This window comes from Capricornis sumatraensis, chromosome 22, assembly GCF_032405125.1.
Source record: "Capricornis sumatraensis isolate serow.1 chromosome 22, serow.2, whole genome shotgun sequence".
Lineage (NCBI taxonomy): Eukaryota > Metazoa > Chordata > Mammalia > Artiodactyla > Bovidae > Capricornis > Capricornis sumatraensis.
This window is the reverse complement of record NC_091090.1, coordinates 14,571,563-14,598,358: the sequence shown is the minus strand read 5'-3', so window position 1 is coordinate 14,598,358 and position 26,796 is coordinate 14,571,563. Positions and strand designations below refer to the sequence as shown.

The 26,796-nt window shown below is 40.0% G+C and overlaps 1 protein-coding gene across 2 annotated transcripts in view; it reads left to right on the top strand.

The window, feature by feature from the left end:
- Positions 1–26,796, top strand: part of FKBP5 (FKBP prolyl isomerase 5) — a 117,844-nt gene that overhangs the window by 33,748 nt on the left and 57,300 nt on the right. Inside the window, exons 3-4 of one of the 2 annotated variants that reach the window (XM_068960616.1) lie at positions 15,295–15,420; positions 25,939–26,083. In XM_068960616.1, coding sequence (XP_068816717.1) covers positions 15,316–15,420; positions 25,939–26,083 — 250 coding nt within the window. In that variant the 5' untranslated portion in view covers positions 15,295–15,315. Of the gene's footprint in view, positions 1–15,291; positions 15,421–25,938; positions 26,084–26,796 lie in introns of both variants that reach the window. The other variant, XM_068960615.1, reaches the window with a different exon arrangement.

Here is a 26,796-nt window from a genome sequence, read left to right as displayed (position 1 = left end):
CTACCGTATACATGCCTATAATTAGAAATTTGTTCTGGAAACATGGAATATATGAGTCATTCCAAAGAGGGTGTTTACTTAGAAAGACAGACAAATCTTTAGCTGGCAGGATTCACTTATGAGGTTAACTTGTCAGCTTGGAAGGTCCTATCTTAGGTATGGTGTCATTCTCCAGGTTAGATTTTTCAGAGTAGACCTAGACAAGGAATATAGTCAACTGATAATTAAATTTCAGTGCTGATGCCTTACACTGTCTACTATTTTATTACCTTTACCTTGATTGCTTTTGAATATCATAATTCATTTGCGTTTATCTAGTGCCTCTTGTATGTCCATTTACACTAGGTGGTGGGGGTTCAAAAATGACTAGGACACACTCTGCCTGTATGATGTTTGCGGACCTTTTGCCATATGTTACCTTGTTGTCCTTTTCTTAGAAATCATCAGCAGACTTGGGATCAAACTGTTTGATCCTAATGAGTCAACTCAAGTTAATAATATACCACTGTGGCACAGGTAGAAATTTAATTTTTCTGTCAAAACAGGAATAGAGGCTCACTCCTGTGTTTACCATCAGCAGTGTATAAGTTCCATGGAAATTATTTTATCTGTACTGCCACAGGACATAGTAATCAGAAGTGAGGTTGGGACATTAAAAGTTTGAAAGCCAATTTCACTTTCCTAGAAGCAATTGCAACTGTACTTTTATCTTTTTAAAAAAATATTTATTTTTATTTGTTTGGCTGTGACCAGGGTCTTAGTTGCGTGTCTGATCTTTACTGAGACACGCAACATCTTCAGCTGCGACTTGCAGGATTGAGTTCCCTGACGAGATCAAACCCAGGCCCCCCTGCATTGGGAGCACGGAGTCTTAGTCACTGGACTATCAATTAGGGCGCCCCTATACTTGTATTTTAATTACCTTGTAGAATCTGATAACTCCCAAATGTATACTGTCACCCAGAGCTCTCCTGAGTGCAGCCTTCATCTCCCGACTGCCTTCTGCATCTCTTACAAGCACCCCTCACTCAACCAGAGTTTGCTTCCTCTACATAGGAGGCACTCCACCATGTTTGAATTAAATTGAACAGAAAGAATAAAAAATCCTGATGAGTGCAGTGAAGTATTTTCATCATTTCATCTTTTTAAAAAAACTTGTCTTAAAAATCATGAAAGAAATGTATACTTAGCATTAATATTTAAATGATAAAAAATTTTACAAGTGAAAATTCCTTTTTACCCTCCTAAATCTCATTTTCCAGAGGTAACACTGTCTTAACAGTGGATAAATATACATTTCTTGTATATATTAGTAAATGTACACCATTTTCTTCCTAAAAATAGGATCATGCTAATTGTTCTGCAGCTTCCCCATTCACTTCATAGTACATGCTGGATAGTGTTCCAACTTTCATGTCATTGTTAGAAGATTGCTTATCTAGAATAAGGGCTTCCCTTGTGGCTCAGCTGGTAAAGAATCTGCCTGCAGTGCAGGAGTCCTGGGTTCAATCCCTGGGTTGGGAAGATCCCCTGGAGAAGGGAAAGGCTTCCCACTCCAGTATTCTGGCCTGGAGAATTCCACAGACTGTATCATCCATGTGGTCGCAAGGAGTCGGACATGACTGAGTGACTTGCACTTTATCTAGAATAGCTAAGACCTCACCTGTTTCCTATTAATATTTTTAGAGTTTAGTTGTCTCAACTCTAGGAAAGAACAATGATGAAAAAGACATTTTGGCATGTAATATGTAATATTTGCATACTTGTAATCCAGTTCTCTAAAATGATTGTACCCGCCAAATCTATACTGGGAACCATAGTTGGTTACTGCAAGTAATTGCAATATACCACATTGTCTGTACCACGTATATTGTCCCTTTTTGACATCATCACATGACTTTGGTTTTGTTTATAGCCCAGAGAACCAAATCATTGGGCACTATGCATTGTAACAACACATTGCATTTATTACAGTGGTATTCTTTTTTAATGGATGGACATCTACAAAATCCTTTCTCAGTTCATTTGTTTTGATGTTTTTGATGTTTAGACTCTTAGCTCAATATTCTCTTTAGATTTATCTCATCCTTTTCAAAGACTGCATAATATTCTTATGGTATGAATTTGTCAATTTTCATTTAAAGATTCCTCTTGAGGAAAACCTTACTTTTATTTAGACATATTAATTTAGCTATAAGTTAAAGAAAGTGAAGTTGCTCAGTCATGTCCAAATCTTTGCAACCCCATGGACTGTAGCCTACCAGGCTCCTCCGTCGATGGGATTTTCCAGGCAAGAATACTGGAGTGGGTTACCATTTCCTTCTCCAGATCTTCCTGACCTAGGGATTGAACCCGGGTCTCCCGCGTTGTAGGCAGACGCTTTACCGTCTGAGCCGCCAGGGAAAATCTATGCTGTGTTCTTAACTCGCAAATCATTACTTTTTCGTTTCCCTGTGACTTTTTCCCCTGTGTATTTAAGCTTGTCTAGTTCTTTCTTATTCTTAAGCCTTCACTCTTCAGTTCCCTTTCCACCAAAGCATTTTATTGTTTCCCTTTGTAAGCATAATACGAGCATCAAAATTCTCACCTGTCACTTTTGCATCTTATGCACACCCTTCTGCTTTACATTCACGTATGCTGCCTTTCTCTCCTTTCCGTTTAACTTCTCAGTCTTCACCACTGCCTAGTGCCTTTGGGAGATATTAGAAAGGGAAGTTGCTCAGTTGTGTCGACTCTTAGCGACCCCATGGACTGAAGCCCACCAGGCTCCTATGTCCATGGAATTTTCCAGGCAAGAGTACTGGAGTAGGTTGCCATTTCCTTCTCCAGGGGATCTTCCCTGACCCAGGGATTGAACCCGGGTCTCCCGCATTGTAGGCAGATGCTTTACCATCTGTGCCACCAGGGAAGTCAGGAGATACTAGGGAATACATAAAGTCTGCATTTTTTTTTCCTTAAAAACTTTTTAGCCACATATGTATTCATGAGAGGTGTCTCATTTTATTCTAAGAATCTTCAGAAACATTTGGGGAGGTAATTGCATCCATAAAGTAAGGACATGCTAAGAAAAAATGAGCAATCAGATAATAAGAGTATACAGAAATAAACATTCTTTTTAAGAATCCTTTGAACAAATTAAGTGACAACAGTGGACATGGCTGACAAAAGGTGATCTAGAAACTTCATCAAAAGATATATTTTAGGATATAGAGCAAAAGGACAAAGATGGAATCTGAGAGAAAAGACCATTGTTTCTCAATCCTGTGTGCACACTAGAATCATCTGAGATGCTTTCTAAAAACACGGATATCCTGATCACTGACCAGTTCCATCCAGACTCTCTGAAAGTGGGTCCACAGGCATCAGTGACTTTTTAAAGCTTCTTGGGTACTTCTGATATTTATCTCAGAAACATGTTACGAGACCTGAAGGATATAACCAGGATATAACCAAGAATATGAACTGTGGTGTTGGAGAAGACTCTTGAGAGTCTCTTGGACTGCAAGGAGATCCAACCAGTCCATTCTAAAGGAGATCAGCCCTTGGATTTCTGTGGAAGGAATGATGCTAAAGCTGAAACTCCAGTACTTTGGCCACCTCATGAGAAGAGTTGACTCATTGGAAAAGACTCTGATGCTGGGAGGGTTGGGGGCAGGAGGAGAAGGGGACGACAGAGGATGAGATGGCTGGATGGCATCACTGACTCGATGGACATGAGTCTGAGTGAACTCCGGGAGTTGGTGATGGACAGGGAGGCCTGCCGTGCTGTGTGCGATTCATGGGGTCGCAAGGAGTCGGACACGACTGAACTTAACTGATACCCAAGTCTGTCTAATAATACTTGTGGAAGCAGAGGACAGACATTGAGGGGAAAGAAATAGTAGGTACTTCCCTGAGATCCTCAGAGACTTGTTTTCAGTGTTTAAGGACCAGGATGTTAAGGCTCTTGCACGGATGAAGGAAAGAAGACAAATATCATATATATCCTAGTGGTGTAGCTGAACCCCTGGAATAAAGAAAAATTTGACCTCTTTATAGAAGAAAATGGGAGCCACCTTGTGCATTTGGGAAGGAGGGAAGCCTGCCTGGCCTAGTTGATGGAGCACTGCATCTGCTGTCCCCAGGTGGGGCTCTGCTTAATTTCTCTGCTCTTTGGGAGGTTGTCCAGGTTCCCTTGGGAAGAGCTGTTAAAGTTGGTGTTTAGAAGGCAGTTTGCTCCTTGTTCTTTCCTTGGGACTGATCTCTTCTGCTTTCTAGTTCAGTGATACACTTTTTCTTGTTTTCAAGCTCAGAGCTTTATAAGTTTTTCTGTCTCTCCAGCGCCATTTCAGAGGGAGAAAGTTGACCTTGGTCCTATCTTTCAACATTTGGCATTTGGATGTTCTTGTGTTTTCTAGATTTTTTGTTTTGTTTTATTTTAATACTAATTTAACTCTTTGTCTCCTACTTACTTAAGAACAGTAATTTACCCAAGTAAATGGTTAGTGACAGGAGTAACTATGAATTTGGTCTGTTAACTTCGCTTTCTTCAGTAATTACTGGGAAAAGTGAATTTACCAAAGCATTGTATGCATCTGAGAGAGACAATAAAGGCGGAAGCAATTTGTAGCTATCAAGCAGTAGTTCAATTTAGGATTCTCTTTCCTCTCCCGTCTTTATGATTGGACATCGCAGAATCTTTGGTCTCTCCCTCCAGAATTGATGCAGAACGCTTCTGGAGGCTCGACTCAGAACTTTGGGATTGCACTGGAAATGCAGAAGGCATCCTCAATTAAGAGGAAGGTCAGAGGACTAAGGAGAGAGCTGTGTTTAAATGTACAGTGCAGTGGCATTACGTACTTCACATTGCTGAGCAGTTATCACCACTCTTTTCCAGAGCCTTTATATCTACCCCCAAAGACACTCTGTATCCATTAAACCACCACTCTCTATTCTCCACTCTCCCAGCCCCTGGTAATCTCTATTCTGTTTTCTGTTTCTGTTAACTTGCCTATTCTATATACTTCATATATGTAAAATTATACAATATTTGTCCTTTTGTGTCTTACTTTACTTAGCATGACATCTTCAGGTTCCTCCATGTTGTAGTCTGTATCAGGATTGCATTCCTTTTTATGGCCAGATGATATTCATTTTAACAATATATAATTCATACTGTACACATAACCATATTTTGTTTATGGACACTTGGATTTTTTTTCTAAGCTTTTGGCTTTTGTGCATAATACTGCTATACCTGTTTGAGTCTCTGGTGTTACTTCTTTTGGGTACATATCCAGGAGTGGAATGGCTGAATCCTACGGTAATTCTATGTTTAATATTTTGAGGAACCACCAAACCTTTCCACAGAAGCTGCACCATTTTACATTACTACCAGCAGCGCATGAGGGTTCCGATTGCTCTACATCTTCACCAGCACTCTCCCTTTTTTGATAATAACTATCCTAATGGAAGGAAAGTTATGACCAACCTAGATAGCATATTCAAAAGCACAGACATTACTTTGCCAACAAAGGTCCGTCTAGTCAAGGCTGTGGTTTTTCCTGTGGTCATGTATGGATGTGAGAGTGGGACTGTTAAGAAAGCTGAGCGCCGAAGAATTGATGCTTTTGAACTGTGGTGTTGGAGAAGACTCCTGAGAGTCCCTTGGACTGCAAGGAGATCCAACCAGTCCATTCTGAAGGAGATCAGCCCTGGATGTTCTTTGGAAGGAATGATGCTAAAGCTGAAACTCCAATACTTTGGCCACCTCATGCGAAGAGTTGACTCATTGGAAAAGACTCTGATGCTGGGAGGGATTGGGGGCAGGAGGAAAAGGGGACGACAGAGGATGAGATGGCTGGATGGCATCACGGACTCGATGGATGTGAGTTTGAGTGAACTCCGGGAGTTGGTGATGGACAGGAGGCCTGGTATGCTGCGATTCATGGGGTCGCAAAGAGTCGGACAGGGCTTCCCTGGTGGCTCAGAGGTTAAAGCGTCTGCCTGGAATGCGGGAGACCTGGGTTTGATCCCTAGGTCGGGAAGATCCCCTGGAGAAGGAAATGGCAACCCACTCCAGTACTCTTGCCTGGAGAATCCCATGAGGGGGGGAGCCTGGTTGGCTACAGTCCATGGGGTCGCAAAGAGTCGGACACAACTGAGCGACTTCATTTTCACTTAAAGAGTCAGACAGGACTGAGCAACTGAACTGAATGGGTGTGAAGTGGTATCTTATTGTGATTATGATTTGCATTTCCTTTATGAATAATGACGTTGAACATCTTTTCATGTACTTACTGGTTGTTTGCATATGTTCTTGCAAGTTTCTTTTTTAAAGTAGGAAAAGTAAATGTATGAACATATCTTTGAGTGTTTTTTGTTATCTCTTCATTCCCCACCCCAGTGTAAAGAAGCAAATAACTGGAGGGACATAGGTGAATAAATACAGATTTCATGTAGACGTATAGTCTATACATTTGGTGTTGTTTTCCTGTGCGTGTGTGTATATCCTCTCTTTTATACGTGTGTATTGTCTATAGATGGATAACTCCTCTGTGACTGAACTTGAATGTTACTGGCCGGGTATTGAAAGTAAAATGAAGGCTTTCCAGTTCATCTTTACATGAATATTCTCAAAATTAGGGTGCACTTATACTGCATTCAGTCTTAAGCCCTTCCTTGTGTTTTCTTCCTTTTGTGCTTTAGTTTTAGGAGACTGAAAACCTTTATGGCCCAGACATACGTGGTACTTAAAAATGCAGTTTTCTGTGCTCCTACCAAAGTAGCCAATTTCTCTATTCTTTTCTGCCTTCTTTCTGAACTCTTGCTAGACAGTAGGATAATCTTTGATACAAGATACCTATATTTTAACGAAGAGAACAATGAGTAGAGTACGTAATATGCAAGGTTAATTAGTGGATAAACCTTTAGAATGATTTCTCACTTGGGGGAATATGACAATATAGTTAGGTAAGTTGAAGTTTTCAGTGCACTGTTGATGAAATGCTCAGCGTAGTCTCATTTTCCTGTTCTGTCTCAGGTGGTTGCTGACGAGCACTCTGGAGAGTGCATGCTTATCCATAACAGAACGAACTGTGTGTTCTCTTTCTGAGGCACTGGGCAGCAATTTCCCCCTTTGGACAGTTCAGAACAGTGAGCTTTATCATAGATTAATATCCATAGCTACAGAGTGATTTTAAATCCAGAATAAATGTAGGGTAGGGAACGAAGACACAGCTCTCTTATTAAAAAAAGTGAAACTTTCTCAGTGTGTCCAGTTGGTTTTTAGGAATTATCTGTTCTTACAGCCTTTTTTTCATGTAACACTGGATCAGAGAAGTTTTTGTTTTGTCTGATACAAAAATCTGTATCAGATGGCATAACTGGAATTAAGGGTAAGTACTTAGAAAGTTCAGTTTATTTATTTATTCTTCCAGATTCATCTGCCTTTGAAAGTTCAACAAAGCTTTAGTTTGGTTTTTATCTTTGTGTTTTAATTATTTGTGCTACTTCTTTTCACATGGACTCCATACTGGTCAAAATCATTTTCAGATCACAAAGGCTATTTGTATCCCTTCAAGTGTTAGAAGCAAAACTGAAGAGCAAATTCCTTTATCAAATGAGATTTGTAAAGCTTGCAAATCAATGTATACAAGCTCCCTATTTATTTGAATTTTAGCAAGCCACTGTTTCCAAAGGGGAGGGTTAGAACCGAAGGAAAATGTTTTTTTTGAATCACAGAGTTTTCATCTGAAAATTTAGCTGATCACCCAGTGACGAACGTTCAAAAGAAAGGCCTTGCCTTTGGATGTGTTGTATTCATGCTTTCCGAGTGCTTTGTTTTTAGCTGTTTGTGCTCACCCAGGCTGTCAAATAATTTGAAAGTAAGAGGCACACATCATGGCACCTCATCCCTAAATGCTTTGGCATGTCTCCTCTAAGAAAGAGGAGATTGTTCTATACAGAACCACAATACTATATCACACTCTAGAAAGCTAACATTATACAATAATAGTAAGGTAATGTATAGTCTGTTTTTCCAGATTTTCCTAATTCGCCTCAAAATTTGCTTCTGTAAATTTTTGTTCGTCCTAATCCAGTATTTAGCCAAGGATCGCACATTGCATTTGGTGGTTGTGTCTCTTCAGTCTTTTTAAAACCAGAGCAGGCCCTTTCCTTTCTTTAACTTTTCTTTCTTTTATAACATTACCATTTTGAGGAGTCTAAGCCAGTTGTCTTGTAGAATGTTCCACACCCTAATTTTGTCTCGTCTTCTTGCTTAGTTTCAGGTTAAACATGTTTGGTAGGAATGCCACTTGTATACTCCTATAACACAGCGGGAGGCACAGTGATACCAGCTTGTGTTAATGAAGAAGATGCTGAGTTTGGTCATGATGTAGGTTACTTGTGTGATCAGACCACTCCACTGGAAAGCCCGTTTCCTTTTTTTAAGTATAAGTAGTCTACAGGGTCATGCTTTGAGACCCTCTGACTGTTCTCTTCCCTAATAACCTTTCACTTGATGGTTTTAACTTATTTATTGATGTGGTTTCCCTAGGGGTTTACTGATGGATGTCAGTGTATCTGTAAAGCCCGACCTCCAAAATGTTTAAAAGATCTTTTCTCCCTGTTTTTGAAGCGCTTTCTGCAAATTTCTGTGCATGAGAGAAGTGTTTTGTGAGTGGTAGGTTACTGGAATTTGGGTACAAATCTTGTTCATCTAATTTTCCTGTCTTGCCTGGCATCACATACAACAACTAGGTACTTAGTTTTTGTTGTTGTTTGTTTGAGAACACTTTGTTCTGACCTTTCCCTTACCCTGAGCCAAGCATTTGGATCTTTGGTGTCTGGTATAAACTGTACTAGTAAATAAAGCAAAGGGGCTTAGCCCCTGGTTTTTGGTGTTCTCTTTGAAGATTTTTGAGTACAGCAAAGTTTGATTTGTGTCTTTGTTGACATTGAAGTAAGTTTAGGTCAACTGGAAGTGAGTTAAGATACATTTAGTTGTTTAATCATCAGTTTTATCAATAAGACATTTGTCACAAGTATAAAATAGTTCTTTTTGACTGTGTAGGCAAGAGGATCCCACAGTGACTTAGGGAGCCTTAACGTCCATTATTAGCCTAATATCGAATAACTGTGGAAGTTACTAAGTCTTGACTTTTCCTGCTCAGCCACGAGAGCTATTAGGGAATTCATCATGACAGCAGGCAGTGAGGTGTTTTTTGTTTTGTCTGTTGATTAGCTTTTCAGTATTTGCCTTGCATGAAAAGGTATCTGTCATTTTAGATGATTGATGATAATAAGAGCTAGTATACTTTTAACATATACATTATACCATTTAATCCAAAAGGTCACTCTGTGAAAGTAGATATTACTTTTATTCTGATTACACAGGTAGAGAAAAAAGGCTTGGAGAAATTAAAAGTAAGCAACATCACACAGCTTATAAGGAGCTCCAAATTCCTTGCCCTTTCTGTCTTACCAGTCTAAAAGGTAGAGGTGTTCTGGAGAATCTAAATAAGGACAAACCATGACCCTGCTCTTAAGGATCTCTTAAATCTGGGCCTTCTGGTTCAGGATGGCAGACTGGAAGGATGTGTGCTCATCTTCTGCAAGAACACCAAAATCCCAACTAGCTGTTCAACAGCCATTGACAGGAGGACGGTGCAGCCCACCGAAGAGAGAGATCCCATGTCCCAAGGCAAAGAAGAAGCTGCCACGTGATGGCAGGAGGGATGCAGTCATGATAAAATCAAGTCTCATACCTGCCAGGTGGGTGAGCTGGGGATCCAGCAAAGCGACTGGGGATCCCCAGGGAATCTGACCCTGAAGGCCAGCAGGATTGGATTACAGGACCTCCACAGGCCTGGGGGAAACAGAGACTCCAGTCTTGGAGGGCACAAACAAAATCTTGTGCACACCAAGATCTAGAGGAAAGGAGCAGTGACCCCACAGGAGGCTGAACCAAAACTCCCTGCTGGTGTTGGAGGGTGTCCTGTGGAGGCATGGGTTGGCAGGGGCTCGCCTCAGGGACGGGGGCAATGTCCCCCTTGGTGTAAGTCCTTTTGAAGGTCCCTGTTAACTGTACTGTAGAGCCCAGGGCTGATTTGTCTCAGGCCAAACAACTGCCAGGGAGGGAGTGCAACCCCACTCATCAGCAGATAGTTGAATTAAAGCTTTACTGAGTAAGGCCCTGCTCATCAGAGCAAGACTCAGTTTTTCCCACCACCACTCCCTCCCATCAGGAAGCTTGCACAAGCCTCTTAGCCTCCTCCATCAGAGGTCAGACAGAAGAAGCAAAAAGAACCACAGTCCCACAGCAGCTAAAACAAAAAGCACATTACAGAAAGTTCATTAGAATGACAAAGCAGAAAGTTATGTCCCAGATGAAGGGACTAGATAAAACCCCAGAAAAACAACTAAATGAAGTGGAGATGGCAACCTTCCAGAAAAGAATTCAGAATAGTGATAGTGAAGATAATCCAGAATCTTGGGAAAACAATGGAGAAGATGAAAGAAATGTTTTATCAAAGACCTAGAAGAACTAAGCTAGTGGAGGTGATAGAATTCCAGCTGAGCTATTTGAAATCCTAAAAGATGATGCTGTGAAAGTGCTGCACTCAATATGCCAGCAAATTTGGAAAACTCAGCAGTGGCCACAGGACTGGAAAAGGTCAATTTTCATTCCAATCCCAAAGAAAGACAATGCCAAAGAATTTTCAAACTGCTGCACCATTGTACTTATCTCACACACTAGCAAAGTAATGCTCAAAATTCTCCAAGCCAGGCTTCAACAGTATGTGAACTGAGAACTTCCAGTGTTCAAACTGGATTTAGAAAAGGCAGAGGAACCAGAGAGCAAATTGCCAACATCCATTGGATCATTGAAAAAGCAAGAGAGTTCCAGAAAAACATCTACTTCTTCTTTACTGACTACGCCAAAGCCTTTGACTGTGTGGATCACAACAAACTATGGAAAATCGTTAAAAGAGATAGGAATACCAGACCACCTGACCTGCCTCCTGAGAAATCTGTATGCAGATCAAGAAGCAACACTTAGAACTGGACATGGAACAATGGACTGCCAGATTGGGAAAGAAGTATGTCAAGGCTGTATATTGTCAGCCTGCTTATTTAACTTCTATGCAGAGTACATCAAGAGAAACGCTGGGCTGGAAGAAGCAAAAGCTTGAATCAAGATTGCCAGGAGAAATATCAATAACCTCAGATATACAGATGACACCACCCTTATGGCAGAAAGGAAAGAAGAACTGAAGAGCCTCTTGGGAAAGGTGAAAGAGGAGAGTGAAAAACCTGGCTTAAAAAGCTCAACATCCAAAAAATGAAGATCATGGCATCGAGTCCCATCACTTCGTGGCAAATAGGTGGGAAAACAATGGAAATAGTGACAGACTTTATTTGGGGGGGCTCCAAAATCACTGCAGATGGTGACTGCAGTCATGAAATTAAAAGATGCTTGCTCCTAGGAAGAAAAACGATGACCAACCTAGACAACATATTAAAAAATAGAGACATTACTTCACTGACAAAGGTCGGTCTAGTCAAAGCTATGGTTTTTCTGGTAATCATGTATGGATGTGAGAATTGGACCATAAAGAAAGCTTAGTGCTGAAAAGTTGATACTTTTGAACTGTGGTGTTGGAGAAGACTCTTGAGAGTCTCTTGGACTGCAGGGAAATCAAACCAGTCAATCCTAAAGGAAATCAGTCCTGAATATTCATTGGAAGGACTGATGCTGAAGCTCCAATACTTTGGCCACCTGATGTGAAGAACTGACTCACTGGAAAAGACCTTGATGCTGGGAAAGATTGAAGGCAGGAGGAGAAGGGGACGACAGAGGATGAGATGGTTGGATGGCATCACTGACTTGATGAACATGAGTTTGAATAAGCTCCAGGAGTTGGTGATGGTCAGGGAAGCCTGGCGTGCTACAGTCCATGGGGTTGCAAAGAGGTGAACACAAAAGAGCAACTGAACTGAACTGAGAAGAACTAAAGAACAAGCAGACAAATGAATAAATACACTAGAAGGAACCAATAGCAGAATACCTAAGGCAGAAGAATGGGTAAGTGACCTGGAAGACAGAATGGTGGAATCACTGCCGCAAAACAGAATGTAGAAAAAAGAATGAAAAGAATTGAAGACAGCCTAAGAGATCTCTGGGACAACATTAAATGCACCAACATTTACATTATAGGGGTCCCAAAAGGAGAAGAGAAAGAGAAGACCTGAGAAAATAGGTGAAGAGATGATAGCTGAAAACTCCTTAACATGGGGAAGGAAATAGTCAGCAGTCCAGGAAGTGGAGAGTCCCAGGCAGCATATAAATCCAAGGAGGAACACATCGAGACATAGTAATCAAACTGACAAAAATTAAAGACATAAAATATTAAAAGCAACAAGGGAAAATGACAGCATATAGGGGAACTCCCGTCAGGCTATCAGCTGATTTTTCACCAGAAACTCTGCAAGCCAGAAGGGAATGGCACTTTAAAGTGATGAAAGAGGAAGAACCTACAACCAAGAATACTCTACCCAACAAGACTCTCCTTCAGATTTGATGGAGAAATCAAAAGCTTTCCAGACAATCAAAAGTTAAGAGAATTTAGCACCACCAAACCAGCTTTACAACAAATGCTAAAGGAACTTTTCTAGGCAGGAAACACAAGAGAAGGAAGAGACCTGCAGAAAATAAACCCGAAACAGTTAAGAAAATGGTAATGGATCTTACATATTGATAATTACCTTAAATGTAAATGGATTAAAGGCACCAGACATAGACTGGCTGGGCAGATGAAAACATGTGCATGTGTGCAGTTCTACTTACCACTTCACTCTGCTTGACCACCCCCCCAGATTGTATATAATTATTTTATATTGCCAGATTAGTCATGTTTCCATTATGGCTTGCAATTGTATCAGTCTTCTATCTTTGGTCTGGCTGTTGAGTATGAAAACTGTTCTTTTTGTTTCTTTTGATTGTGAAAACTGATAAACACCTCTTACTGTTGTGATTGTGCAACTATTACTTAATACCATTGTATTATGACTGGTCAACAGAAAAACAATAGAACTCTATATCACCAAAACCACCATTCAATAGAAAAAGCTGTAATCACTTTTTAAAATTCAGATGCATATCAGAATTATTGGAATTTTTGAAAAATAAAAATGCCCAGGTATTGCTTTTTTTCCTTCAGAGCTCCAGATGTTTCTAATGAGCAGCCATGTTTGAAAACAGCTGAACTATATGATGATCTTTTACTTTTATCTAGTTTGTTCCACTTTTTCTATTTCATATTCAGTGCTCCTTCAGTGCAAACTATTCAGTGCAAACTATTTCATTTAGTTTGTTTTCCAGTTTTTCCATCTCTTCTTTTTTGTTTTTTGATGTTCTTTCTCAAGCCTTTATCAACTGTAGTAGAAAAGCTTTGTACACATATATGTAAAAACAATATGTATAATATATATATTTCAGAAAACTTAGAATTTTTGCCTAACTATAAATTTTATGACATTTTGATTCCACTTGTTTGACTTAGTATGAATAGAATGCTAAATTTCTAATTAAAAACATAGATATGCAACAACAACAAAGGTTTATTGTATAGCACAGGGAACTATATAGTCAGTTCAGTCGCTCAGTCGTGTCCGACTCTTTGCGACCCCATGAATCGCAGCACGCCAGGCCTCCCTGTCCATCACCGTCTCCCAGAGTTCACTCAAACTCACGTCCGTCGAGCCAGTGATGCCATCCAGCCATCTCATCCTCTGTCATCCCCTTCTCCTCCTGCCCCCAATCCTTCCCAGCACCAGAGTCTTTTCCAGTGAGTCAACTCTTCGCATGAGGTGGCCAAAGTACTGGAGTTTCAGCTTTAGCATCATTCCTTCCAAAGAAATCCCAGGGCTGATCTCCTTCAGAATGGACTGGTTGGATCTCCTTGCAGTCCAAGGGACTCTCAAGAGTCTTCTCCAACACCACAGTTCAAAAGCATCAATTCTTCGGGGCTCAGCTTTCTTCACAGCTCAACTCTCACGTCCACACATGACTACTGGAAAAACCATAGCCTTGACTAGACGGACCTTAGTCGGCAAAGTAATGTCTGTGCTTTTGAATATGCTATCTAGGTTGGTCATAACAGTCAGTGTCTAGTAATAACCTATGTTGGAAAATAATTTCAAAAATTATATATGTGTATATGTATAACTGATCGCCTTGTGCACCTGAAACACTGTTAAGTCAACTATTCTTCAGTAAAATATACATATTAAGAAAAAATTTAAAGGTCTCTTCAATCCAATGCATGTGTCTTCTTATGAATATATTATAGAAAACAAACAAGTGGAAGAGCTAAGAAAGTAAAGGGCAGACAACTGCAAAATAGAAGGTTAAAGCTGGTACAATGAAGGTAGCATTTGAGTGGGAAGAGTGGGAAAGAAAAAGAATGCCCAAAGTATGGAGATGGGAAAGCACAGGACTTGTTGCAGGAGAAGCCTGGTCTGGGTTGGCTAGAGCATGAGCTGCATGTGAGAAAGTAAAGAAAGTAGTGGCGGCTCGACCTGAAACATAGGTTAGGGTCGTGTTGTAGAAGGCGTTGAGTGTCATGGTAGAGAAGAAGAACATTCTGTAGGAAAATTTGAGCAGGAAATGAAAAATGTGGCTCTATAAAAGAACCAATAATCATCATGATAAATGTTTACACTTTTAAGTTATGACTTTGTGCTCATCCCTTAACATTTGTTATCTCATTAATGCCTCATAGTAACTCTATGAACTATGGACGTGGAACTGAGGCTCAGTGATCTTAAGTAGGTTGACAAATATCAAGCATATGGCTGGAGCTGAGGCTCAGACTGGGGTCTATCATTTCCTAAAACCTTTTCCTATTTTCCACTGTGATAGATTGCCTTTTCTTTTATCAGATCACCTGATAAGTTCTTAATTCTGTCAAGAATATGGCTAGAGGAAAAGGACATTTTCAAGTTCTGAAAGGACTACTTCTCAATGTGTAATCATGCTAAGGAGTATAATCACTGCCAAGCCTGACTTGTGCTGCTCTCTAATTTGGGACCAGAGCTAGATGGGAAATCGAAGATTTGGATGATGTTTTATTTACATGCCTCATGACATCAGTACATGCTCATAGCAAATGTTTTTATTTTCCTTTTTGGTGTTTAACCTCACTGGCCCTATGTAAATCTTGGGTCAGGTAAAGCTCAGTTTTTAGGGACATTTTAAGATACATAATGAAGTGATACTTCTAGCTAAAGTGTGTTTCTTCTCAGCAGGTTGTCTGCTTTTGAAAGACAATGACTACTGATGAAGCTGCCAAGAACAATGGAGAAGGCCCTGCAGCAGCTGTTGCTGAACAGGGAGAGGATATTACCTCCAAAAAAGATAGAGGCGTATTAAAGGTGAGGCCATGACATGTAAGGAAATTTGCTATCTGGAAAGGTTGTTAATAAAAATCTTTTTTTGTTTTTGGCTGGAGGTGGAGATGGATTGGGGCTTCCCAAGTGGTGCAGTTGTAAAGAATCTGCCTGACTATGCAGGAGATGCAAGAGACGCGGGTTCCATCTCTGGGTTGGGAAGATCCCCTGGAGGGGAAAATGGCAACCCGCTCCAGTATTCTTGCCTGGAGAATCCCATGGACAGAGGAGCCTGGTGGACTACAGTCCATGGGATCGCAGAGAGTCAAACATGACTGAGCAACTGAGCATTGAGATGGATTATGTTTATTGAGGCTTACTAAGTACCAAATGCTACAGCTCATTTGGCCACCTGATGTGAAGAACTTATTCTCATTTGGTCTTTATAACTGCAGGTTTATTTTTAATCCCAGATTATAGATAGTAAGGCTGAGGGCCAGCTATGTAAATTAACTTGCCCCAAATCATATATCTCAGTAAATGCAGGTCTGAGGATTTATGTTATGTCTAACTCCAAAAAGACTGTCTCTCTCTATTCTCACCAGAGTATAAATGGGTGATTATTTTAATATTTAAGTATATTAAAGCTCGCTAATGACAATTTAAAAGACTTTCTTAAAAGAAAAAAAAAGTTAACTTGCAAAGTTCAAAAGGATTTGTTTTTTACATAGAGTTTCTGTGTGTAATGGAAACATTTTTTTGAGGTTTAATCAGAGAATGTATCTCACTTTTGAATTAGTATTCCTCCTTAAAAACACTTTTTTCACTCTGTAATTACGTTTACATGTGGTTTTTTTTTAAACCTCACAGTGGTCTTTTGAGACAGAGCACATTTGATTCTCCCATTTATATATGGAAGATATATGTGCTATTATTCCATATAATAGAGAGGTTAAATGGCTTTAGTCATAGTAAGTTCTTTTTTCTCCTACACTGTTGTGATGTATTCAGGTTTTGTAAGGTTAATTTTTTTGCTGAAAAGGTTATGTTAAGCTTTTAAAGTTATTATCAATAAGCTGAGTTTTAATATCTCCTTATGTTATCAGTAGCAAATGAGATTTTTCTTTTAGTTTGTTTTGGCTAATCTTGCTTATATGAAAGCTTTCTTCACATATTCACAAACATCAATCTCTTCTGAATATACATGTTTTACTATTAGCTTGCTATATGCCAAGCCAAAGTTTGAAGACTTGTAAAATAAAGACTTCAGCATTATAGATGTGTATCATGCTATCTTCATTCAGAGGGCTTTCAACCTTGTAGCTCTGTGAATTACTCATACCAAACTCCAGAATGCCTCTCAAGACAGTGGAAATTCTGTAGGTTGTTATCTTCTGCTCTTTTATCTTTTCAGAGCACTGGTACAGAGAACAACTTGCCTCAGGCCCTGCTTAACAGGGAGTAAATCAAATAAGATTTTTAGCCCTGTAAGAAACATCATGAGAAACGCTGGACTGGAAGAAACACAAGCTGGAATCAAGATTGCCGGGAGAAATATCAATGACCTCAGATATGCAGATGATACCACCCTTATGGCAGAAAGTGAAGAGAAACTCAAAAGCCTCTTGATGAAAGTGAAAGAGGAGAGTGAAAAAGTTGGCTTAAAGCTCAACATTCAGAAAACGAAGATCATGGCATCCGGTCCCATCACTTCATGGGAAATAGATGGGGAAACAGTGTCAGACTTTATTTTTGTGGGCTCCCAAATCACTGCAGATGGTGACTGCAGCCATGAAATTAAAAGATGCTTACTCCTTGGAATAAAAGTTATGAGCAACCTAGATAGTATATTCAAAAGCAGAGACATTACTTTGCCGACTAAGGTCCGTCTAGTCAAGGCTATGGTTTTTCCAGTAGTCATGTGTGGATGTGAGAGTTGGACTGTGAAGAAGGCTGAGTGCTGAAGAATTGATGCTTTTGAACTGTGGTGTTGGAGAAGACTCTTGAGAGTCCCTTGGACTGGAAGGAGATCAACCCTGGGATTTCTTTGGAAGGAATGATGCTAAAGCTGAAACTCCAGTACTTAGGCCACCGGATGTGAAGAGTTGACTCATTGGAAAAGACTCTGATGCTGGGCAGGATTGGGGGCAGGAGGAGAAGGGGACGACAGAGGATGAGATGGCTGGATGGCATCACTAACTCGATGGACGTGAGTGGGTGAACTCCGGGAGTTGGTGATGGACAGGGAGGCCTGGCGTGCTGCAATTCATGGGGTTGCAGAGTCAGACACGACTGAGCGACTGAACTGAAGAAACATTTTGAGATTGTAAACCCTTTAAATCTTATCATTTATCACTGTCTAAAGCCTCAGGTTTCACCATAGGGCTTTTGGTTAAGATTAAATAGGTCTCTGGACTTCCATAAGAGTCCAGTGGTTAAGACACCAGACTGCTGCAGGAGCACAGGTTCGATCTCTGGTCAGGGAACTAAGATCTTGCATGCTGTGCAGCATGGCCAAAAAATCAGTTCAGTACAGTCGCCCAGTCATGTCTGACTCTTTGTGACCCCACGGACTGCAGCATGCCAGGCTTCCCTGTCCATCACTAGCACCTGGAGCTTACTCAAATTAATGTCCATCTAGTCAGTGATTCCATGCAGCTGTGTCATCCTCTGTTGTCACCTTCTCTGCCCGCCTTCAATCTTTCTCAGCATCAGGCTTTCTTTTCAGCGAGTCAGTTCTTCGCATCAGGTGGCCAAAGAGTTGGAGTTTCAGCTTCAGCATCAGTCCTTCCAATGAATATTCAGGACTGATTTCCTTTAGGATTGACTGGTTGGATCTCCTTGCAGTCCAAGGGACTCTCAAGAGTCTTCTCCAACACCACAGTTCAAAAGCATCAGTTCTTTAGTGCTCAGCCTTCTTCACAGTCCAAATCTCACATCCATACATGACTACTGAAAAAAATCATAGCTTTGACCATACGAACCCTTGTCAGCAAAGTAATTTCTCTGCTTTTTTAATATGCTGTCTAGGTTGGTCATAACTTTTCTTCTAAGGAGCAAGTGTCTCTTAATTTCATGGCTGCAGTCACCACGTGCAGTGATTTTGGAGCCCCCCGAAAAATGTCTGTCACTGTTTCCCCATCTATTTGTCATGAAGTGATGGGATCGGAAACCATGATCTTAGTTTTCTGAATGTTGAGTTTTAAGCCAACTTTTTCACTCTCCTGTTTTACTTTCATCAAGAGACTCTTTAGTTCTTCGCTTTCTTCCATAAGGGTGGTGTCATCTGCATATCTGAGGTTATTGATATTTCTCCTGGCAGTCTTGATTCCAGCTTGTGCTTCATCCGGCCCAGCATTTTGCATGATGTACTCTGCATATGTTAAATAAGCAGGGTGACAATGTATAACCTTGATATATTCCCTTCCCAATTTGGAACCAGTCTGTTGTTCCAGGTCCAGTTCTAACTGTTGCTAATTGACCTGCATACAGATTTCTCAAGAGGCAGGTCAGGTGGTCTGGTATTCCTATCTCTTGAAGAATTTTCCACAGTTTATTGTGATCCACACAGTCAAAGGCTTTTGGTGTAGTCAATAAAGCAGAAATAGGTGTTTTTCTGGAACTCTCTTGCTTTTTCGATGATCCAGCTTATGTTGGCAATTTGATCTCTGGTTCCTCTGCCTTTTCTAAATCCAGCTTGAACATCTGGAAGTTCACGGTTCATGTATTGCTGAAGCCTGGCTTGGAGAGTTTTGAGCATTACCTTGCTAGCCTGTGAGATGAGTGCAATTGTGAGGTAGTTTGAGCATTCTTTGGTATTGCCTTTCTTTGGGATTGGAATGAAAACTAACCTTTTCCAGTCCTGTGGCCACTGCTGAGTTTTCCAAATTTGCTGGTATATTGAGTGCAGCACTTTCACAGCATCATCTTTCAGGATTTGAAATAGCTCCACTGGAATTCCATCATCTCCACTAACTTTGTTCGTAGTGATGCTTCCTAAGGCCCACTTGACTTCACATTCCAGGATGTCTGGCTCTAGATTAGTGATCACACCATTGTGGTTATCTGGGTCATGAAGATCTTTTTTGTACAGTTCTTCTGTGTATTCTTGCCACCTCTTCTTAATATCTGCTGCTTCTGTTAGGTCCACACGATATCTGTCCTTTATCGAGCCCATCTTTGCATGAAATGTTCCCTTGGTATCTCTAATTTTTTTGAAGAGATCCCTAGTCTTTGTCATTCTGTTGTTTTCCTGTTTCTTTGCATTGATCACTGAGGAAGGCTTTCTTATCTCTCCTTGCTCTTTGGTACACTGTATTCAAATCGGTATATCTTTCCTCTTCTCCTTTACTTTTAGCTTCTTCAGACATCCATTTTGCCTTTTTGCGTTTCTTTTTTTGGGGGTTGGTTTGATCACAACCTGTTATCAAGGTCATGAACCTCCATTCATAGTTCTTCAGGTACTCTATCAGATCTAATCCCTTGAATCTATTTGTCACTTCCACTGTATAATCGTAAGGGATTCTACAAACTAAGATGGTGGAGTAGAAGGACGTGCACTCATCATCTTCTGCTAGAACTCCAAAATTACAACTCTCTGCTGAACAACTGTCAACAGGAGAATATTGAATCCCACCAAGAAAAGATACCCCACATCCAAGGGCAAAGGAGAAGCCCCAACAAGACAGTAGGAGGGGTGAAATTGTGTTTAAACTTAAACCCCATACCTGCCAGAGATGCTCGGAGGGCTCAAACAAGCCTTGTATGCAGCAGGAACTGGAGACCCCACAGAGACTGAGCCCGTCCTGTGTGTGAGTGTCTCCTGTGGAGGTATGGGTCGGCAGTGGACTGCTGCTGGGCAGGGGCTCTGAGTGCAGCAGACCTGGGAATAGCATAAGCCTTCTTGGCGGAGGTCGCCATTAATCCCACCATAGAGCCGCCAGAACTTACACAGGACTGGGGAAACAGACTCTTGTGGGGCACAAACAAGACCTTGTGCACACCAGGACCCAGGAGAAAGGAGCAGTGACCCCACCAGAGACCAGTCCAGAGTGGCCTCTGAGTGTCCAGGAGTCTCCGATGGAGGCGTGGGTCGGTGGTGGCCTGCTGCAGCGTTTAGGGCACTGTGTGCAGCAGTGCCTGGGACCTTTTGAAGAAGGTCACCATTATCTTCATTACCTCCTCCATAGTTTGGCCTCAAATCAAACAACAGGGAAGGAATACAGCCCTGATAACAGAAAATTGGATTGAAGATTTACTGAGCATGGCCCCGACCATCAGAAGAAGACCCAGTTTCCCCCTCAGCCTGTCTCTCCCATCAGGAAGCTTCCATAAGCCTCTTTTCCTTCTCCATCAGAGGGCTGACAGACTGAAAACCACATTCACAGAAAACTAACCAATCTGATCACATGGACCACAGCCTTGCCTAACTCAGTGATGCCATGAGCCATGCCATGGAGGGCCACCCAGGATGGATGGGTCTTGGTGGAGAGTTCTGACTAAAGGTGGTCCACTGGAGAAGGGAATGGCAAACCACTTCAGTATTCTTGCCTTTGAGAACTAGTAGGAAAATGCAAGAAGAAAGGGCACTGAAAGATGAACTCCCCAGGTCAGTAGGTGCCCAGTATGCTACTGGAGATCAGTGGAGAAGTAACTCCAGAAAGATGAAGAGACGGAGCCAAAGCAAAAACAGTACCCAGTTGTGGATGTAACTGGTGATGGAAGTAAAGTCCAGTGCTGTAAAGAGCAATATTGCTTAGGAACCTGGAATGTTAGGTCCCTGAATCAAGGCAAATTGGAAGTAGTCAAACAGGAGATGGCAAGAGTGAACATTGACATTTTAGCAATCGGCAAACTAAAATGGACTAGAATGGGTGAGTTTAACTCAGATGATCATTATATCTACTACTGTGGGCAAGCATCCCTTAGAAGAAATGGAATAGCCCTCATAGTCAACAAAAGAGTCCAAAATGCAGTACTTGGATGCAGTCTCAAAAACAACAGCATGATCTTTGTCCATTTCGAAGGCAAACCATTCAGGATCATAGTAATCCAAGTCTGTGCCAATACTGAAGAAGCTGAAGTTGAACGGTTCTATGAAGACCTACAAGACTTTCTAGAACTAACACCCAAAAAAGATGTCCTTTTCATTATAGGGGACTGGAATGCAAAAGTAGGAAGTCAAGAGCTACCTGGAGTAACAGGCAAATTTGGCCTTGGGAAAAAAAAGACAGGTCAAAGGCTAATAGAGTTTTGCCAGGAGAATGCACTGGTCATAGCAAACCTTCTTCCAACAACACAAGATAAGACTCTACACATGGACATCACTAGATGGTCAGTACCGAAATCAGACTGATTATATTCTTTGCAACCAAAGATGAAGAAACTCTGTACAGTCAGCAAAAACAAGATTGGGAGCTGACTGTGGCTCAGATCATGAACTTCTTATTGCCAAATTCAGACTTAAATTGAAAAAAGTAGGCAAAACCACGAGACCATTCAGGTATGACCTAAATCAAATCCCTTACGATTATACAGTGGCCAAAAAATAGAGAAGAAAAAAAGATTAAATAGGATTGTTAACTGCCGTGACCTAGGGCTATTTAATAACATATCTGTGATGAAGTTTCCTCATTTGTAAAATTTGAATAATAATACTGTCTATATCATAGAATTAAGATGATATAAAGCATTTAATACAGTGCCATGTTTGTAATTGTCTCTTATTAACTATACATATATATATTTTTTTTTTCAAGACCAAGGCAGATCTGGGAAGTCAGTCAGAAACTAGCCCAGTAATATAAAATTTCTTTATTTTTAAACTGAATTGAGCTTACATTTTTAAACTGAATTGAGACTAGGTTGTTTTCTTAAGACAACTCCAGATTTAGGCACTAAACTCAACTTGTTGGGGAAACCTGAAGTGATACCACAGTATTACTGTGGATGTGAATAGCGCTGACTCCCTGGGTGCCCTTCATTCCATCAGCCCAGTTACTTGGTTATAGTCCTAGAAATGCAGATGCCCTCCAGGGGCAGCCGAGGCTCCCCAGTACTGCATGCAGTTCATGAACATGAGCACTTTCAGAATATTGAAAGATTTCTCTTAGATTAACGTTTTCGGAAACATTTTTTTCCCCTTGAGCCCTAGAAGGGCAGTAATGATTCTACTGTTTTTTTAAAAAATTAGCTTTTTAGTTTTAAAATTATAACTGTTTTTTTCCTAGCTGTATTGAGATAAAATTGAAATATAACATTATGTAAGTTTAAGGTGTATAATGTGATGATTTGATACATTTAAATGTTTTGAAATGACTCCCACAAAAGGGTTAGTTAGCCCCTTCATCACCTCAGATAATTATCATTTCTTTTTTGTGGTAAGAACATTTAAGATCTATTCTCTTAGCAGTTCTCAAGTATGTAATACACTGTTGTTAATTAGAGTCACCATTCTGTACATTAGATCCTGAGAATTTAGTTCATGTTATGACTTGGACCACCATCTCCTCATTTCCCACCATGCCCTTTCCTCTGGCAACCATCATTCTGCTCTTTGTTTCTGTGAATTCAGCTTTTTTAGATTTCACATACATGTGATATCACACAATTTTTGTGTTTCTCTGACTTAACTTCACTTAGCATAATGTCCTCAAAGTACATCCATGTTGTCACAAATGGTATGGTCTCCTTCTTTCTTGTGAGTGAATAATATTCTGTTATACATATATATGGGTTTCCCTGGTGGCTCAGAAGGTAAAGAATCTGCCTGCAATGCAGGAGATCCAGGTTCGATCCCTGTGTTGGGAAGATCCCCTGGAGCAGCTAACCAGCTAACCTGCTTCAGAATTTTTGCCTGGGAAACCCATGGACAGAGGAGCCTGGAGGGCTGCAGTCTATGGGGTCAGACACAACTGAGCAACTAACACAACACAGTACATATATATACCACATCTTTATTCATTATTTCTTTGAGATAATAATTTCATTTCCTTTGGATTTATACCCAAGAGTGGAATTGCTGGATCATATGGTAGTTCTAGTTTTAATTTTTGTATATGTATGGGATATATATGTATATACATATACATATGTATATGTATCCCAGCTCTTTTCTTGGGATTGCTTTGGCTGTTTTGGGTCTTTCATGGGTCTTTTCTTCTATTTCTGTGAAAAATACCATGGGAAATTTTGGTATGGCTTGCACTGAATCTGTAGGTGTCTTTCAGTGGTGTGGACATTGTTAATATTCTCCTCATTCATGAGCATAGGCGGCTGCCTTTTCCATTTATGTGTCTTCTTCAGTTCCTTTCATTAGAATCATGCAGTTTTCAGTGTACAAATCTTCTACCTCCTTGACTAAATTTGTTCCTAACTATTTGATAGTTTTTGATGCTATTTGAATGAGAGTTTTATTGAGGTATAATTGATATTTAATAGTTTCTTAGTTTCAGGTGTGCAACATAATGATTTGACACTGGTATATATTATGAAATGGTCACCACAGTAAGTCTAGTTAATATTTGTCACCATACATAGTTTAAAGATTTTTTTTGTGATGAGAGCTTTTTAGATCTGTTCTCTTAGCAGCTTTCAAGTAGGCATTACAATATTATTAACTGTCACACCATGCTGGACGTTACATACATGGCTTATTATTTTGTATCTTTTGACTCCCTTTACCCATTTCTCCCACCTTCCCCTCAAACTCTGACCTCTGGCAACCACCAGTCTGTTTCTGTTCTGTGTATCTGTAAATTTGGTTGTTGTTTTTTTCTTTTTTTGGATTCCATAGGTAAGTGAGGTCATAACGGTATTTGTTTTTCTGTGTCTGACCTATCTCACTTAGCATAATGTCCTCAAGGTCCATCCATATTACAAACAGCAAGATTTAATTCTTTTTTATGACAGAATAATAATCCATTGTGTATGTATACAAACATACATATATATATATATATGTTTAATATTTATTTGTTTATTTGGCTGTGCTGGGACTTAGTTGTGGAATGCGAGATCTTTTTCTCTGACCAGGGATTGAGCCCCATTTCCCTGCTTTGGGAGCATGTAGTCTTAGCCACTGGACTACCAGGGAAGTCACCGTATATATGTATACATATATTTTTCTTCATGCATTCATTTATCAGTGAACATAGGCTGTTTTCATATCTTGGCTAATGTAATAATGCTGCAGTGAACATAGGGTTGCGTATATCTTTTTTCAGTTAGTATTTTCGTTTCTTTTTGGATAAATATCCACAAGTGGAATTGTTGGATCACGTGGTAGTTCTACTTTTAGTATTCTGAGGAACCTCCATACTGCTTTTCATGACAACATACCAGTATATATTCCCACCAACAATGCACAAGGGTTCCTTTTTCTCCACATCCTTACCAATACTTGTTATTTCTGTCTTTTGGATAATTGCCATCCTGATTCATTTGCATTTTTGGGATTATTTTCTCTACAGTATTTCCTCTTCAGATAATTTGTTGTGTGTAGAAACACAACTTATTTCTGTATGTTGAGTTTGTAATCTTGCAACTTTACTGAATTGATTGATTAAGTTCAGCTTTCTATGAAGTTGCAATTTTCTTTTTTTTCATTTAGAATGTCTGGGCTTTTGAACTAAGAAAGTTGTGGAATCTTAGTTCACAGTGTTTATGTGATATGAGAGTGGAGCAAGGAGGTTATATCTCAAGAAAGAATTCAGGAGCAAATAATGGAATTCTTTCAATAAAAATTCAGATGCTTCCCCACAAAAGATGTTTAGTTACCATCCTCTGTTATCTAGCAAAAATGATTAATTTGGCATAAGTGATTGACAGAATAAATTATACACCACATGCCTGGATTTGATTTTCTTTTCCCAGAACTTGACCAACTCTATTAGTGTCTTGCTCTGCCAAGAACAAAATAAATATACTGGATTTTATGATAGTTAAATATTTTTCAACTTGGAACGTTATGACATTTCCTTTACTAGAACACAAGTTATTCAGTATCATATCAAACTTTTTTTTTTTTACACATTGCATATTCTTCAGATAGTAGGAAGTATAACCTGTTATATCAGAAAATTGGGCTTTTTGAAATAAAACCAAACTAATGGAATCTAATCAGAAGCTAATGTTTTTAGAAAGGAGAGAAATAAAAATCTTACCTTTGAAACTTTGCTTCGGACTTACTTTTGAATGTTTTTGAAAGTCCACTAATCTTTTTGGTCTAATTCAGTTTGTACATGAACTAGCTCTGTGTTTTCAGAGATTTTAGTGTCAAAACATGGGGCATTAAAGCAATAAAACAAGCTCTATTGGTTTATTATTTTGAGAGAATAGTGTGGTTAACAGTACAATTAAATATAGTATTAAATATTTAGTGGTATAGGACAGTTTTCTAACAGTGAAGGTTATTGCAAGAACTAGGAGGGAGGCCTTTATAAAGGACAGACAGTTGTTTACAAATCTGCCTGAGTGATGTGGCATGGACTGAGTGACATTTTTATTCTCTGATTAAAAGAAAAATGTTTAACCTCCTTTTTTCTTGACGTTTGTCTTTCCTAGGTTGTCAAAAGAGTGGGAAATAGTGAGGAAACACCAATGATTGGAGACAAAGTTTATGTCCATTACAAAGGGAAATTGTCAAATGGAAAGAAGTTTGATTCCAGTCATGATAGAAATGAACCATTTGTCTTTAGTCTTGGCAAAGGTAAGAGGGATTTTTTTTTTTTGAGTTGTGTTTTGCTTAGATTTATTGCTATTTATATTATGTGGGAGCTAGTGGATCTTATCCTTGCCAAAAGTGAAGATATTTTGGAGCAGTAGTTATCAAAGTGTGGTCCGTGGATCCCTGTGGGGTCCCTGAGATTCTTTTGGGGGTCCATAGTGCCAAAATTGTTTTCATTATAATACTAAGATGTTATTTATTATTTTTTACTGTGTTGACATTTGCACTGATGGTACTAAGCTGCAGTGGTGAAAAACTGCTGGAGCCTTAGTGCAAATCTAGATAGTGACATCAGATTATACCAGTAGTAGTGTGTTCTTCCGGAGAAGGCAATGGCACCCCACTCCAGTACTCTTGCCAGAAAGTCCCATGGACGGACTAGCCTGGTAGGCTATAGTCCATGGGGTCGCTAAGAGTCGGACATGACTGAGTGACTTCACTTTCAGTTTTCACTTTCATGCATTGGAGAAGGAAATGGCAACCCACTCCAGTATTCTTGCCTGGAGAATCCCAGGGACAGGGGAGCCTGGTGGGCTGCCGTCTATGGGGTCGCACAGAGTCAGACACGACTGAAGCGACTTAGCAGCAGCAGCAGCAGCAGTGTGTTCTTCCTGTCCTCACTTACTGCTTAAATAAGAAAGACAAAGAAAAGCAAGTTTCACTTAAGAATGTCCTTGATGTGGTGTAAAAAAATA